We start from the raw sequence: 15,971 nt of genomic DNA, 5'->3' as shown, positions 1-15,971 counted from the left end.
ACCTGAGGATCTTAATAGGGTTTACAAGATAAAGTTTTGGTTGTTGCCTTTGAGTTACCATTGTGAACTCTAGGCGGAGTTTTCCTTCTCATGGTGGTTCTTCTGGGTTCAAGAGAGGAAGGTACAGGCAAAGTGTGGGTGTGCCAGATGTTCAGTCTCCGGTTAGGTTTTGCGAAGAACATTTTGAGCAAGCATAGCAAGGTTAGAAAGGAAAAACATAAAATATATGGTTCAAGTTCTAAAGGGGCACCGGGAAGTGAAATGGAGCTGAATCCTGTGTTCTAGGAGACAGCAGATTAAGAGAGTAGGACTTTGGGGCAAGATCCTACCCACCCTTAACCCCAGGAGATAAGACCAGATCTCTGAGTTTAAGGCCAACCTGAGACAGAAGAGCAAGTTGTAGGTGAAGAAAAGCTTAAGTCCAGGTGTGGTGGTACACACCTTTAGTCTCAGGAACCATGAAGATGTCTGAATTCAAGGTCAATCTACAAAGCAAGATCCTGGACAGCCAGGCTTAGGCAGAGAGGAGTCAGAAAGTTGGTAGTAATGTAATAGAACAAGGGGACTATGCTCCAGGTCCTGCAAGCAGCAGAACTAAGCAACTTTGACCATGAACCTCTGATTTTAGAGTGAAAAATAAAAGGGAGTACTGGGACAATTTTTGCTGGTTAACTGGAGCTAAGAAACTAGTGGCAATTAAGAAGAGAAGTCTTCTGGGATGTGTTTTCTGAGAGCACAAAGAAGCTGTGTTCCAGAGATAGCCACGGTTGTACCTTGTGCTGCAGCTGGACTTGGCGATGTGTAAGAGTCACCCAGGTGGAACCAGTTTTGAAGGCATGAATGGGTCATGGATAGCAGCTAAGGTTTGTTACTGTGAGAGCCCATGAAAGGCCATTGGTGAAGGTGCAGCCTCAGTTGTAGTGGATGACCCAGGACTGAAGGGTTCATGCACAGGATTTGAGGCTTGGCACCATGAAGAGAGCCTGTGAGAGGCTATTGGTGAAGCCTAGGTGCAGCAAAAGACCCCAGAGTATTGGCGACATCAGATGATCACCACGAACAGCAGCAGCAATGGAGTGGAGTCAGCCTGAGCTTAGAGTGCTACAGAGACAGAAGGCTTAGTTAGAATAAATACGAAGACAAAAGTCAGTGGGAATTTGGTGATTTTTCAAAATCCTGTGGCTATTAAACGCTAGCACCGCTATCTACACTATACATTCTGTTGGGGTGATTGATGGGATCAGGGCAATTGTCTGATGGCAGTAACAGGTCAGAGGGGCATAGTCTCAACTATGGAGACCTCAGTTGTGAGAGGTGGACTGACGTGGTGACTGCCCAGGAAGGTGAGTGGCCAACAGGGCAAGCAAAGCCTAAAGTGAGCACAGTCTGATCTAAACCTTGGGGTTTCCTGAGGGAGCGGCAGCCTTTCAGAGTTTTCTATAAAGGCATAATTTACAGGTTGTCAGAAATAGCAAAGCCCACAGGTTAGAGATAAGCCACATAAGATCTGTGCATATGCACACAAGCATGCACTCGAACACACACTAAATAAAAAAACCTGCATATGTGTAAAACCTTGAGGTAGGAGAGTGTCATGTTCAGGGCCAGCCTAAGCTGCATAGTGACACCCTGTCTCAAAAAGAAGAGGGGAGGCAGTTTCTAACCAGAGTTAGAGAAAAATCTTAAACTGAAAATTGATAAATAAATTGTGAAGGTGATGTGGTGGTCTGCACCCTAGGGAAGTGAGACTCATAGCTTGAGAGAAGGGCTGGCCCTGCAGTTGTCTGAGAGCCAGTGGAGTGAGTGGCCCCGAGGCAGGTGCATCTGCTGCTAACGGTGCCGCACGTGTGCGTGGATCTGCACATAGCCAGGGAAGCTGACCTGTAAGCCACCTCATTGCCACTTGCTCGTGAGTTACACATGAAGCTCAGTGGTGTCCCCAGCTAAGAGAAGGACAACGTTCCTTTAGGCAAACCACATGCCAAAATATTCTGTTTTCATCATGACCTAATCTGACTAGCATCTTTAAAACTACATGGTACAGTTAAAATACCATTGTGAAAAGTAAGTATGTCCCTGCTACACAGAGGAAGCAGCTCACGCCTCAGAAGCGTCTCTCTGAGCTCACGCCCCTTCCCTTCCCAGCCTATGTTTTTAGGTTGTTGTCTTTTTTTTAAATACTTATTAATGTTTCTTCTCCTTTCTTTTCCTTCCTTTCTTTCTTTTTTTGGGGGGGTGGGGTGGGGCATGGTTTCTCTGTCTAGCCCTGGCTGTCCTGGAACTCCCTTTGTAGACCAGGCTGGCCTCGAACTCAGGAATCCGTCTGCCTCTGCCTCCTGAGTGCTGGGATTAAAGGTGTGCGCCACCACTGCCAGACTGGGTTTCTTTATTCTTAATGCACCTCTGAATAACCGATACTGCGTAACTGTTTTTGAATTTTTGACTACCCTACTCCACTTCTTTACAGTTGTGTGGCTGGGCATGCGTGTGTCACATTATGTGTGTGAGGGTCAGAGAACAACTTGCTAAAGTCAGTTCTCTCTGCCATGTGAGATCAGGCTTTGAACCCAGGTTGTCTGGCTTTACCCACTGAGCCATTCTGCTGGCTCAGTTGCCTCCCTCGGAATGGAGGATCAGCATGGTATGTGAAGGACCATTGGTTCCTTTTCTTTGCTGGGCTTCCTTCTGAGACATTAACCAAAGGATGGCTGTTGGTCCTTTCCATTTTCCTACTTTCATTGGTTTCATTCCTGTGATTTTTTTTTTTTTTTTTTTTTGCGAATCTTCTCGGAATGTGTCAGAGCTCAGAGCATTCTGCACATATCCAAGATGCTTAGGTAAATCTAGACTCTCTCTACTGAAAGTGCCCTCGTGTTTTTTTCTACACTTGGCCCCTCCCTGCCTGGTCCACCCTTCTTGCCCTGCTGGCTTTGTGGCTATGACATCATTGCCGTAATTTGCATTTCCTTATTGTCTGTTCATATGTTTGTGTTTCTTCAACTGGAAGCCGACCAGCCTCTGTGATCCTCCTGTCTCTAACCCTCTTGGAGTGTGTTGTTCAGGACACCCGGTTGCTACACGGATGCTGATTTCTGAGCTGCAGTCCCCATGGCTGCCCAGATGCTCTTAACCACCGAGCCATCGCTCTAGCATATCCAGTTTAATTTTTAGACTTTCTAGGCCATTGACTTCTCATGGGCCACTGGCCCAGCCGTGACCTGCCGGAGCGCTTTCTTGTCATGGGTAGGTAAGCTCCCAGCTGGGTGCTGGGTAGTGTGCAGGGTCTCTACTTGGGGGCCAGTGGTCTTTGGCTCCTTGTCTCTTTTTCCTTCTGACCTGGAGTGTGTCAGCACTTCATTGGCTGATTTCTGTTCTGATACAGATGTGGATGTGTGTTGGGGGGTGCAGGGGTGCTTCTGTTTGACCAGAGGAAGATGATTGCTTTGTCCTACCTGGTGCCTCCAAGGACATGTGTGGTAATTGTACTTTTCTCTTTCATTTGGAAGATGCCAAAATTCTCTGTCACTCACGGCTGGCCCAGGCTAAAAGACCCTTTATGGGGTGGTGTCTTTTCTTTATAAGCCAAGCTACACCAGATTACTGAGATCTGTGGCTACTGCTTAGGGCATCATGGGAAGTCCAAGTAGCCAGCAACAGGGAAGCAGGCCTGCCTACTACCTGTCCTGAATGGCTCAGACACTGAGCCTTGGTTTTGTTTATTTGCTTTTGCTTTGCTTTGTTTGTTTTGATTTTTGAGTCAGTGTCTCTTATGTAGCTCTGGCTGTCCTGGTACTCAGTATGTAGATCAGGCTGGCCTCAGACTCAGAGATCCTCCCGCCTCTGCCTCCTGAGTGTTGGGATGGAAGGTGTGAGCCACTGCTCCAGGCTTGCCTCTGTTTTTGAAGAGAAACATGTAAGAAGGACCTGTGTCTGTATGTTGATTAATTTCATGGTGAGCGACTAGGCTGGGGGACTTTTATTTTGAATTATTATTTGCGGTATGATTCTGCCCTCTCATTTCCCGTGTATTGGGGACAGGTAGACTTTCTTTATATGTACTTCAGTAAGTAATGAACGATGAAGGAAGAACAGTACTCTGACCTTTGCTTACTCTCGTGGCCATTTTTCTATTTGACGTAATTTAAAAATTGTGATGGAATTTCCCAGCAGTTACTTGCTTCAGCCAAAGTTGTTAGAACTGAAGTCTGCCACCTTTTCCCAACAGGTGAGAGACAAGGTCTTCCTGCTGAACCGGGAGTTAGAAGAGTGCCGAGCGGAGCTGGAGCAGCTGCAGCAGAGGCGGGAGCGGGAGAACCAGGAGGGCACCACGCTGATCTGCATGCTCAGGGCTGACGTGGAGCAGGCTCAGGGCGAAGGGTCAGTGCTTCCCTCCTGCACCGCTGCCCAGCCAGCAGCGCCTGTCGCCTGGCTTCTGTCCATATTGACACCCGACTCAGAGACATCAATCAGCCGCTTTGTTCTCCAGTCCGAATATCTGGATGCTTCCGCAGCCCCTCCCATTTTACCTGAGAGCAGCAAAATCGATTGTTTCATTGAAGTCCTACTAATTGAAGCCCTGTAATCATGGCCACCTCCCCATCACTCCCCCTGCCAAGTAAAAACATTTGCAGGCATGTGGCTAGCATTTGGTGAAGGGCCAAGAAGTGCTGATGATTGGTGGGTTTTTTTTTCTATCTTAGGAAAGCCCTCCGAGATACCCTGAGGAGACTTCTCGATCTGTTTGGGGAAACACTGAAGGCAGCTGTGACCCTAAAGAGCCGGATCAGTGAGCGTGCGGGGCTCCTCCTGGACCACGAGGATGCTACAGATACAAGCGATGCCCGGTTAGCAGGTACATACATGGAGATGAATGAGTTGCCTGTGTTAGCGCAGTGTATACTGGGAAGGGGGCCCATTATGCTGAGAACGCCCTCAGGATCTTTGTTCCCTGTCAGTTCCCATACTCTGGGGGAGCAAAGATCAGGCCCAGGTCACATGCTCTGAGTCTGAGGTTGGTTCATCTGTGCCTTCCCCACACCCTTCCCCACACCTCCCATACACCCGCCCCAGGTTGTGAACTCACTGAATGAACATATGGGTATCTGTGTCTTGTTTGTCTTGTAGCTGCCGCCCTTGGTGATATGTGGTCTGACGAGGGTCTACTGGAGATAGACAGAACATTGCCAGAAGGGGCAGAGACATCTTCCGTGTGTGAAATTAGCAGTCACGTGTGTGAAAGCTTCTTTATCAGCCCAGAAAACACGCTGGACTGTGAGCAGCCGATTAGGAGGGTCTACCAGAGCCTCAGCACGGCCGTGGAGGGCCTCCTGGAGATGGCTCTGGACTCCTCCAAACAGGTGAGGCCCAAGCCCCACGGCAGAGGCTGCTGGGTGAGTGGGGGTAGAATGGGGTGGGTGAGACAGACGACTCACCGACAGGGCTGCATGGACGGTTATGTTACCACAGACACCGCAGTGTTCCTAAAGCTCATTCCAGCTTGCAGGCCGCAGAGATATCTTCATTTTCCAGGTAGATCTGAATTCATGGGTGCTCCCAGTATGTCTTATTCCACCATGTGGTTAGAGACAGAAACCCTCAGGCTTTCCTGGAAGGCTGTTTGCCTTCCCTGTTGATGCTAATCTCCTACGGCTGATTGTGTAAGCTTTCATATACGCTTCTTGAGTTGAAATCTTTCTGAACTGAAATTTCCAAGGAAGCATGCCCTGAGAACGACAGGTACAGTCTTGGTTGATCCCCCAGTTTGATGCTCAGCACCAGGTAAACCAGACATGGTGGTGCATGCCATTTAGCCCTTAAGTGACCTGGCAGCCCCAGTTGAGACCCAGGTCCTGGGAGGAGATGTCACAGGAGGCTAAGGAGGAACTGTAAGCCGTGTAGATGTAGAGGCTGCTCTGTTGCCGCGGCCCTGCCACCCAGCACTAGTGGCAGTGACTCTGACTTTTTTTTTTTTTTTTTTAGATGAAATGGATGATTTTAAAAAATTAATTTTTTTTACACTCCATATTTTATCCCACCCCCATCCATCCTCCGACTGTTCCACATCCCATTCCTCCACCCCACCCCCCTGTCTCCACTGGATGCACCCACCCCCTACCCTACCTGACCTCTAAAGTCCCTGGGGCCTCCAGTCTCTTGAGGGTTAGGGGCATTATCTCTGAATGAACAAAGACCCAGGCATTCGTCTACTGTGTGTGTGTTGGGGAAATGGATGATTTTATTTTATTTTATTATATATATATTTTAATGTATGAGTGCTCTGCTGCATATACACCCACATGCCAGAAGGAGGCATAAGATCCTTTTATAGATATTTGTGAGCAACCTTGTGATTGCTGGGAATAGGACTCAGGACCTCTGGAAGAGCAGCCAGTGCTCTTAACCACATCTCTCCAGTCCAGTGACTCTGATATTAACAAGCTCCCCACCCCTACCCCGGCTCCTCTTCCTCTCCTTTCCTACTCTCTGTATCTTCTTTATGTAGCTGTGATTTTCAAATGTATCTCAACAGCTGGAGGAAGCTCACCAGCTCCATCGCTGTGTTGAGAGAGAGTTCCGGCACAGGAACGAGGAGATGGCCCAGGCTGTACAGAAGCAGCAGGAGTTGCTGGAGCGTCTGAGGGAGGAGAGTGCGGCCAAGGATGGGCTGGCTCTGGAGCTGCACACGGCTAAGGGTGAGTGCGACGTGGCGGGGCCAGGCTGAGGCTTTCTACCTCAGCCGTGCTTGGCCTGGGAGCAGATATGACCTTCCCATGGGAAACATGAAAAGCAGGGTCTTTAATAGCAAACTGCCTGACCAGACCTTGTGAGGGCAAGGTGCCAGTGCCAGCTCTGCCCTTCAGTCGTTTTCTTTGGAAAGTTGCATTGGCTCCAGGAAGCCATGTTGGTGATCGGTCTGTGATCAGGCTATAGGGGTCCTGCAGTGACTGCTGCCATTTGGCCCTGTGAATCTGTGTCACAGGAGCACCTCTGGCATGTCACCTCAGCCACGGCCATTCTGTCCCACAGATGGTACCTCTACACAGATGAATGGGCTGTTCAGCTCTCTTCAGGCATTGGACCTTGCCTAGAGAACCAAGTCCCTTCTCTGAGGGTCGCCAGGAGTGACCCGCTCTGACCTTCGGGCTACATCAGCATTTTGCACAGGGTCCCCAGCAGTCTCTGTCACACTTTCACATGGGTTGCCGTGGCTCACTGTGTGTGCTTGGCCTGTCTTTTAGGCCTCCTCGAAGGATTCAAGGTGGAGAAAGTGGATCTGCAGGAGGCGCTGGGCAGAAAGGAGGAGTCAGAACAGCAGCTGATCCTGGAGCTAGAGGAGTTGCGGAAGCAGCTGCAGCAGGCTGCCCGCGAGCTGCTCACGCTGAAGGAGGAGAAGTCCGTCTTGTGGAACCAGAAGGAAACTTTGACTAGTGAAGCAAAGGAAAGAGAAGCTGGTGAGAAGTGTGATTGGCAGGAAGCTGAGCGGGATGGGGGAACGCAGCAGCTGGTCCCCAGTAGCGTGAGAACTTGGTCTTTCCAGAGACAGAAGTGCAGAGAGCATTTCCCATTGTGTGGGCTGTTTTAAGGGAAGTGCTGGCCGCAGGAAGGACACATGGGTAGGATGCAGCACCTGGTTGCTCTGCAGTGGTCCAAAGGGGGTTTGTCTTCATGGCTGACACTGCTAATGAGCTCTGCCTCTAGGGAAGGGGATACCTTTAAGACAGCAGGTTGATGGATTGGGGTCTGGAAAATGAACTGTCCTAAAACCGTACTGAAAATTAAGTGTCTGGCGTTAGTCCTGTAAGTAGTTCGTGTGTGTCAGCTGGCTCGGAGGAGCCATAATAACATAAGGAGGAAAGGTTTCTTTTGGCACACGGTCTGGGAGGTTTCAGATGCGGTTCCTTGGCCCATTTGGTTTTCAGCCTGTAGACAGGCAGCCTGTCATGGTGGGATTGTCACAGAGGAAAGCTACTCAGCTCACTGCAGTCTAGGACTCTCATTTTTATAACAAAGCTCTCACCCCCAAACCATTATTAGTCTGTGACTCTACCAATGGGTTTATCTGGTGATGAGGGCGGAGCTTGCCCCCTCCCAGGCCCCGGCTCAGAACACAGGCCTTTTTACATAGGAGCTTTTGACAAAACATGCAACATTTAAACCATAAGACACTTTCATAAGATGGTTTTACTTCCTGCAGACACATGGCCTTCCTGTCTTCTCCAGGCTAGTCCTAGCTATCCTCCTATCTCAGTATCCTTGAGTGCCAGCATGCTCTATATTATATACAATATATTTTTAGATATTTTAGCTCTTGAAAGTGAAAACAGATGAAACTCGACACATACAGTGGATGACCAGGTCATTTTTGATTTGTCAGAAACACTTCCACTTCCGTGTGTGCCCTTTCCTCTGTATCTTTCCCTGTGTTCTTTTCTGTGTCGTCCAGTTATCCTTTTGTGGGAAATAGTTGGGCAGGCACAAGCATCGTGCCCATTTCTCTTTCCCAACCCCTGAGGCTGTGAGCTGTGCCACTGTACTCTGCTTTGTTGGTTTTCACAGCCCTGCTGGTTCTTCCTTACATCCACCTCTGTGTGAGATGAGCTCTCTGCTCCCAGACTGGTCAGTTGAATTTCTTGCTTTTGTTGGGTCTCCTTTTCTATTCTGGGACAGTTCTCAGTGGCTGGCCCTTTCTTGTGTATACCTGAATCCTGTCCCTGGACACCTTGTGTTTTATTAACATGAGGGAGCAGAGAAAGAGTCTCTGAGGGTCCGTGGACTATCTGGCAACCCGAGAAGTATCCTGCATGCGTATTCTGGCTTTCTTTGGGAATCTTTTAGGGTGCCACTGCTCTTCCCTATTATTTGTCTGTGGCAGTCACTACAGTATGGCCTGATGTTCTGGGCAGCACCATGGCTAGGCTGTGCCTGGGCATTCCAGGCAGAGACATAGGAGGAGGTTGGACCAGTACAAGAACATTGGCTCTCTGGCCTCAGGGCATCTTGTGTCCATTGCTCTTTGCCACCGGCAAGCTCTTGCACCGTCTCTGGAGTCTCACTTGGGATTGTTTACGCAGCCTTAATTTTCATTCTTGCCCCCTTACCCCTCCACCCGGTGGCTGAATCTGTTCTGAGTTTGCTCCTATGCACTGGGCCTCTCTTGCTCTGAGCCACCACTCAGCTTCCTTGGCCACAGGCTTCCCGAGATCACGTGGGGTCCTGTGAATATGGAACAGCTTCCTAGGGCCTTTGAGAACTCCATTCTGCCTTCCTTTCAATTCTTTTATAAAGATTTATTTATTTATTATATGTAAGTACACTGTAGCTGTCTTCAGACACTCCAGAAGAGGGTGTCAGATCTTGTTACGGATGGTTATGAGCCACCATGTGATTGCTGGGTTTTGAACTCCAGACCTTTGGAAGAGCAGTCGGGTGCTCTTACCCACTGAGCCATCTCACCAGCCCCTTCCTTTCAATTCTTTATGTGTATGTTGTATTATCATCTTTTCCTGTTTTCTCTAAAATGACCTCCTGAACCCCCGTGTATCAGGCTCTATGGCCACTCGAGGGCAGCCAGTGGTGTGGAGGACGGGTAGGACCTACAGCCTGGAATGCTGCTGGCCTTTGCTTACCCCTCTGTTCCTGGTCGGGGTCTTGTGTCCCTCCTGTGATGCTTTCTTTCCGGTTACCACAGGCTGTCCTGTCTCAGCAGCACACAAGGACACAGGTTTGTGAAGAGTGAGCTCTGCATGACGTACCGTATGTTTGCATCAGATCTCTCAAATTAATAAGAGGAGAAAGTGCTTCAGGGCTTTGGCGGCAAATTAGTGAATGATATAACCCTTAATAACCATTCCTAAAAGGCGGCAGCACCATCCTGCTAGTGTTCCAGTGGCATTTACTCTTTTCTCTAATGACTTTCCCAGTTATTATAAGTTCTGTTTGTGCTGTCTTGCCAGAATTGATGCTTTGTGACCATGATGATGTTTGCTGAATCAGGTCCCTGTGCAGGGCTCATGGCAGGAGACCTGGGGAGGGGCTGGGCCTGCCTGTGGCTTTGTGCCTTGTTTGACTGCCCTGATGAGATGTCCTCACCTCCATAGTCCCATAAGCCGTGGCCGCACCACTGAAGGGCAATGGGAGGGAGGTGGTGTCATCAGGCCTTAAAGGAACCCGCGTGACTGACGAGACTGTGCCGGCTGGCCAAGCTTAGACCTTCCCCCTTAATGGAAGCTTATGAATGACATTGTCCCAGCTGCATGTTTAAGGACAGTTTCCTGAAGCTGCTGACTTCCTAGCATGGACATTTGTTGATAATGTTACATTCGTGGTAACAGTTTGTCAGGAAAGTAAGAATTAATGAAATTCACTGGGACAGTGACACAGGCTTTAATTAATCCCAGCACTTGAGAGGCAGATATAGGCACATCTCTCTAGCCTGGTCTACATAGTGAGCTCCAGGGCAGCCAGGAATATACAGAGAAACCTTACCTCAAAAAAACCCAATAAATTAATTACTTAAGTTCATATCCCCGATTTTGATAATCTCTAGGATTTGTCACTAGTGAATCCTTTTAAATAATAGGTTTGTTAATCTATAGTTTCAATTCAGATGGGGCCCTCTCTCCATCCATTTCTTATTTCATTTGCATTGGTAAAATCCTTGAAAATGAGTTACTATTTGTGGTTTATTTGTGGTACTGATGAGCGCTCCCACACCCTGAACTCTGGCCTGTGTCACTTGTAACTAGTAGAAACTGGTTTCTGAAGGCCGGCAAGTCTGAGGTGAGGCAGGTCTGTGCCTCGGAAGCCGTGGTCTTCCTGAAGATGCTGAAGGGCCAAGAGAGGGAGTCTCCCCCTTTGGTTGGAGTTAAACTCATTTGTGAGGGTGGGATCTACATGCCTAGTTACATCTCAAAGGCCCTCTCGTAACAACTTCACTTTGGCATTAAATTCAACCTGGATTTTACAGGGGACAGGCATTCAAACCCTAGCCCTGGTTATTTGAACCATGTTTTGATTTACTAAATGCTATTTGTTTTCTCTGAGATATGTCATAGTCCTGACATAGTTCTTCGAGTGCTTCTCCGGAGCCAGTGTCTCCCCCACCCCCACTAAGCTCTCAGTAGCGTGGAGGCTTTCACCCACGCTGAATTTCATGTTGAGAATATTATGGCACACCACTGATTTACCAGGACGCCCTTTTTTGGAGGCCCAGGAGCGGAAATGCGATTGAGGCTCGGTCTCTATGTAGATCAGAAGTGAAGGGATCCGCCTGCCTCTGTCTCCCAAGTGCTGGGATTAAAGGTGTGCACCACCCTTGCCTTCAGGACATGCTTACATTAGGCTTCTAAATTTTAGCCAATTTTTACTTAAAAGATATGACTTTTGTTTTCAGAAGGAATTTGTTAGAGATCGCCTCAGGGTTGTGGGTATGTTAGGATGTGGGCTTACAGTCTGAAGGGAGGCAGGCTGGCTCAGGCTTCGGCTGTCACACTGTGCAGAGGAGACAGGGCTTTGGGGAGCAGAGGAGGCTTGACTCCCTTCATGGGGATCATGCTTGAATCTCACGCCATAGGGCAACTGGGGTGTGGTGACAGCTGCCTCCTAAGCAGTTGTCTGTCATGAGCCCTGTGTGGGGCAGCCCGTGCTCTGAAGTAGGATTCCATGTCTGTTTTCTTGGCATCCTTAGCACTGCAGAAGGAGGTGGAATCTCTTACCAGAGACCAGTGGGAGTCCAGGAAGCAGTCTGAGAAGGACCGTGCCACCCTGCTCTCTCAGATGCGCGTCTTGGAGTCTGAGTTGGAGGACCAGCTTGTGCAGCACCGGGGCTGTGCCCAGCTGGCTGAGGAGGTGGCTACCCTGAAGCAGCAGCTGGCTGCCCTAGACAAGCACTTACGTAGCCAGCGTCAGTTCATGGATGTAAGGAGGTTTTTTTTTTTTTTTTTTTTTTATTAATTTACATCACTAAAACTTAACTAGAGCACAAACAGTGTCCTGTTGTGGGCTCGTGTGAAGTGCTCCTATCAGTGGCCTTGTCACCTTGACTATGGCAGGGACTTGCATTTTGTGAAGATTCTAAGTGAATATTCTGGCATCTTCTTGATCCATATCTTTTCCTGCTACGGTCTTGGGAGAAAATTCTGGCGGTTGAGCTGCGTGCTGTCGACCCAGGAGGTGTCTATAGTTTAATTCTACAGAAGGCAGAGTTGCCTGTGCGTACTGTGGCTTTCCGCCCGGCAGTTTAAAACCGCTGTAACTTTGTGAGACATCTCCTTTGTGATTTATCATCAGATTGTTTCTTTTAGCTCCATTTTGAAAACTTGACAATCGGCGGTGGGTGGGGGGTGGGGGTGGGGGTGTAGTTTTTGGGTAAGCAAGCTGACACGTGTGATGTGTGGTTGCAGCCTTATTCTTTGGCTTTGGCACATGTCCCCCGAAGTCCTGTCCTCACATGTGGCTCACTGTTCCAGGAGCAAGCTGCTGAGCGTGAACACGAGCGGGAAGAGTTCCAGCAGGAGATCCAGAGGCTGGAGGGGCAGCTCCGCCAGGCAGCCCGGCCACGGCCTCCTGGGCCCCAGGACAGCCAGGTAGGTCAGCCTGTGGTGTCCCGTGTCTGTGGGTGACTGCTTATGGCAACGTTTTAAAGCTTTGGTTTTGTTTTTTTGTTTTTTTTTTTTATATTTGTCTTCCACGGACACGGAAACTCCAGTGCGTCCAGTTAGATGAGGAGGTAGGATGGACAGCACCTCCTTGCTTTGGTCCCTTCTGTCTGCTGGCGGCTTGCAGCTCACTAGCACAGCTTTGCCCTATGCTGCATGGTAGTTTGCTGCTGTATGCACTGCCCTGTTGCTTGCTCTCTGGGCTTTCATTTTGGGCTGTGGAAGCCTGCGACCCCTTGTCTGACGTAGCTGTAGTTGAGTCGCTTGTGCTTTTTCAAAAGTGACACTTAATTAGGAAAGAATTGGCTCCCAGGAGGTTGTGAGGCTTAGACCGGTTCTTGTTGAGCAAGAGTCCTGCTGCCCAGCCTTGTACTGAAGGGATGCGGTGAGGCCCCTGCAGCCCCTCAGTACCACAGGCTTCCTGATGCCTTCCCTTACATTTGTTGGTCTCATAGTGTTGTGTGTTAAATGTAAAACAGGAGCTGTGGCAGCTGGTCCAGGAAGGGTGCTGACGTACGATACGTAATTCCCTTTAGGGATGAGGGTTGATAGATGAGCAGGCTTCAAAGCCATGATTGGGTCATGAGTGGGGGAGAGAGCATTGGAGAGAAATATATGGAGCTAGCATATAAATACTGAGCATGATGGGACCTCAAAGAGAAGGAAGGAGGGGCCTTCCTTCAGTAAGCTTGAGAGTAGGGGCTGGGACACAGCCCAGCATTCAGCATGTTATGTCAGCAAAACATGCATATGCATACATACATACATACATACATACATACATATGTAAAATGTCCCTCCCCTCCCCTTCCCCTCCCCTCTCCTCTTCTTTCCTCTTCTTTTCTTTTTTTTGAGACATAGCCCTGGCTACCTTTGGAACTCACTTGCTTTGAACTCAGAGATCTGCCTGCCTCTGCCTCCCAAGTGCTGGGATTAAAGGCGTGCAGTGTCATGCCTGGCTTTTCTTTTTTGTTTGTTTGTTTCCGAGACAGGGTTTTTCTGTGTATCCCACCTCTGGAGTGTGCTACCACTGCCCAGACTGTCTGTCTCTCTCTCTCTTTCCTTCCTTCCTTCCTTCCGCAACTCTTCTGTAAAACTGCTTTTTATTTTTATGTGCATTGGTGTTTCACCTGAATGTGTCTCTGTGAGATGGTGTCAGGTTCCCTAGAACTGCAGTTACAGACAGTTGTGAGCTGTGGGTGCTGGGAATCAAACCCAAGCTCTCTGGAAGAGCAGCCAATGTGGTCAACTGCTGAGCTATCTCTCCAGTACCTTCTTGTTTTTGTTTATTTAAAGAGTGGGAATAAAGAGTTGGAGAGATGCCTGGGTGCTTGAGAGTGCTCGTACAGGTGGCTCATAACATCTGTAACTCCACTTCCCAGGGATCCATCACTCTCTTCTGACACAGGCACAACCATGGGGTACTTTACATACATGTGAACAAAGCATGCGTATTCACATTTAAAAGTAAAATTTGAAAAACTTAGAAAAGTGAGGTAGGTAAGCTGTCAAGAGACGATGAGGTAGGCAGAAGGGTCCTTATCCTGAGGAGCTCCCCCTGAAGAGTCTCTGAGTCTCCCAAACAGTGGAAAGATAGGGCTTTACAGCTTTGTAGGGGTGGCACGAATGTTACACCATGTGATGTAGTTCAACATGGTACATATGATAGAAGGAGTAGAAGAACCAGGCATCATCATAAACAGAGCTGTTCAGTCACCGCAGACTGTTTCCTGTGCTTCCAGGGAGAGCTTAAAGGGGCGTGGCCTGACTCAGGCTGGCTTGTTATTGACTGTTTTATACGGAAGTTTTGCATTCCTCATATATTTGTCCTTGTGTTTAGGTGGAATTGTTACAAGAAAAACTGAGAGAAAAATTAGATGGGTTTAATGAATTGGTCATAAAGAAAGATTTTGCCGATCAACAATTGTTACTCCAAGAAGAAGAAATTAAGCGCCTTGTGGAAACAAATGCCAGCGCACAAAGACAGATGGCCCAGCTCCAGGAAGAACTGGGGAAACAGAGGAAAAGCATGGAAGAATTAAAGGTAAAGTTCCTAGTTGGGCCACAGTACTAAGCTGGGTGTGGTGGGATGTGGATGGGCTGTGTTGCTGTGTGGGCAGGCCATGCACAGAACTGTAGCATCTCTTGGGCATGTGGCTTGAAACTAAGGAAGGGACATGTATCTTGAACCCCATAGCAGGCCTTGGCAGATGTCCCTAGTGGCTTCCGGGCAGCAGGGTAGCTTTGCCAAGACAGAGCTGTCTCATTGCCTAGCCTCAGTTGCATCTGTGTTTGAGCTCTAGGTCAGGACTTGAACTTGGGAGGTTCCCTTTGCTTTTTGTCGTCAGATGTTACAAAAGTGAGAGCCAAGGAGAGATGCCACGCAGTAGTCAGTAGCTCGAGCGAGACAGGAGCCCTGCTTGAAGGGGTTAGTGGAGGTCTCAGCAGTTCTGATGGGAACCTGAACTTCCCCTTGTTTTCTTGATTCTCCTGTTCAACTTGCACGTTCAAGATTCTCTGCTCCCGACACTTCCTGCAGCTCACCTCAGGGCTGTGGCAACTTTATTCTGTGGCTTGAACTCACTGAACTTTAGATAAGAGAGAGAGAGAGAGAGAGAGAGAGAGAGAGAGAGAGAGAGAGAGAGAGAGAGAAATATATGAATATGCCCATTTGTTCTCCTTACATTGGACCACTTGACATTGTGTGCCAGTTTATTCCCCAGTGTTTTGTGAGCATGTAAATGTTCTCTGAAACCTTTCTTTTAAAAGAATTATTGCTGTATTTTATGTGTGTGGCTGTTTTGCCTACATTATGTTTGTGTATCACATGTGTGCAGTGCCCTTGGAGGGCAAAACGGGGCATTGGATCCCCTGGAACTGGAACTATAGACGGTTGTGAGCTGTTGTATGGGTGAAGAGAATCGAACTTGTGACCTCAGGAAGAGCAGCCAGTGCTCTCAACTGCTGAGCTGTCTCTTCGTTCCTTGTATTCTTTTTCATGAATTCACGTTCAGCACTTGGACAGATCATCCAGCCTGTCCTGTTGTCTGTGTCCCTGTGTTTTTATGATTGCCACTAGCCCAGTGGACACTCCCAGACGCTGTTCAGCGATTCCTAGGAGTTTCTCATAGTAGAGTCCCACCTCTTTGGCTCCCCTCACCAGGAGGATCTAGCATCATCTCAGTTGGGTTCTGTACAGCGTGTATAGTCTGGAGGTCCAATGAGTGCAAGCATACCCAGGTAAGCTCACATGTGTGCAAACGTACCCACTTTTGCAGGAGACCTCATGCTGGCTTAGATTTTTTTTTTTTTTTT

At 48.6% G+C, this 15,971-nt stretch overlaps 1 protein-coding gene across 7 annotated transcripts in view; it reads left to right on the top strand.

Annotated features, from left to right (window-relative positions):
* Pcnt (pericentrin) overlaps positions 1 to 15,971 on the top strand; it is a 99,606-nt gene that overhangs the window by 34,375 nt on the left and 49,260 nt on the right. For 6 of the 7 annotated variants that reach the window (XM_021204734.1, XM_021204732.1, XM_029542260.1 and 3 more), the window contains exons 14-22: positions 4,226 to 4,377; positions 4,701 to 4,852; positions 5,125 to 5,357; positions 6,530 to 6,692; positions 7,239 to 7,451; positions 11,687 to 11,916; positions 12,468 to 12,584; positions 12,707 to 12,727; positions 14,497 to 14,700. In XM_021204734.1, coding sequence (XP_021060393.1) covers positions 4,226 to 4,377; positions 4,701 to 4,852; positions 5,125 to 5,357; positions 6,530 to 6,692; positions 7,239 to 7,451; positions 11,687 to 11,916; positions 12,468 to 12,584; positions 12,707 to 12,727; positions 14,497 to 14,700 — 1,485 coding nt within the window. The remainder of the gene's footprint in view (positions 1 to 4,225; positions 4,378 to 4,700; positions 4,853 to 5,124; positions 5,358 to 6,529; positions 6,693 to 7,238; positions 7,452 to 11,686; positions 11,917 to 12,467; positions 12,585 to 12,706; positions 12,728 to 14,496; positions 14,701 to 15,971) is intronic. The other variant, XM_029542261.1, reaches the window with a different exon arrangement.

Source organism: Mus pahari, chromosome 9, assembly GCF_900095145.1.
Source record: "Mus pahari chromosome 9, PAHARI_EIJ_v1.1, whole genome shotgun sequence".
NCBI lineage: Eukaryota > Metazoa > Chordata > Mammalia > Rodentia > Muridae > Mus > Mus pahari.
The sequence above is the reverse complement of the archived record's forward strand: the minus strand, read 5'-3'. Positions and strand labels throughout refer to the sequence as shown.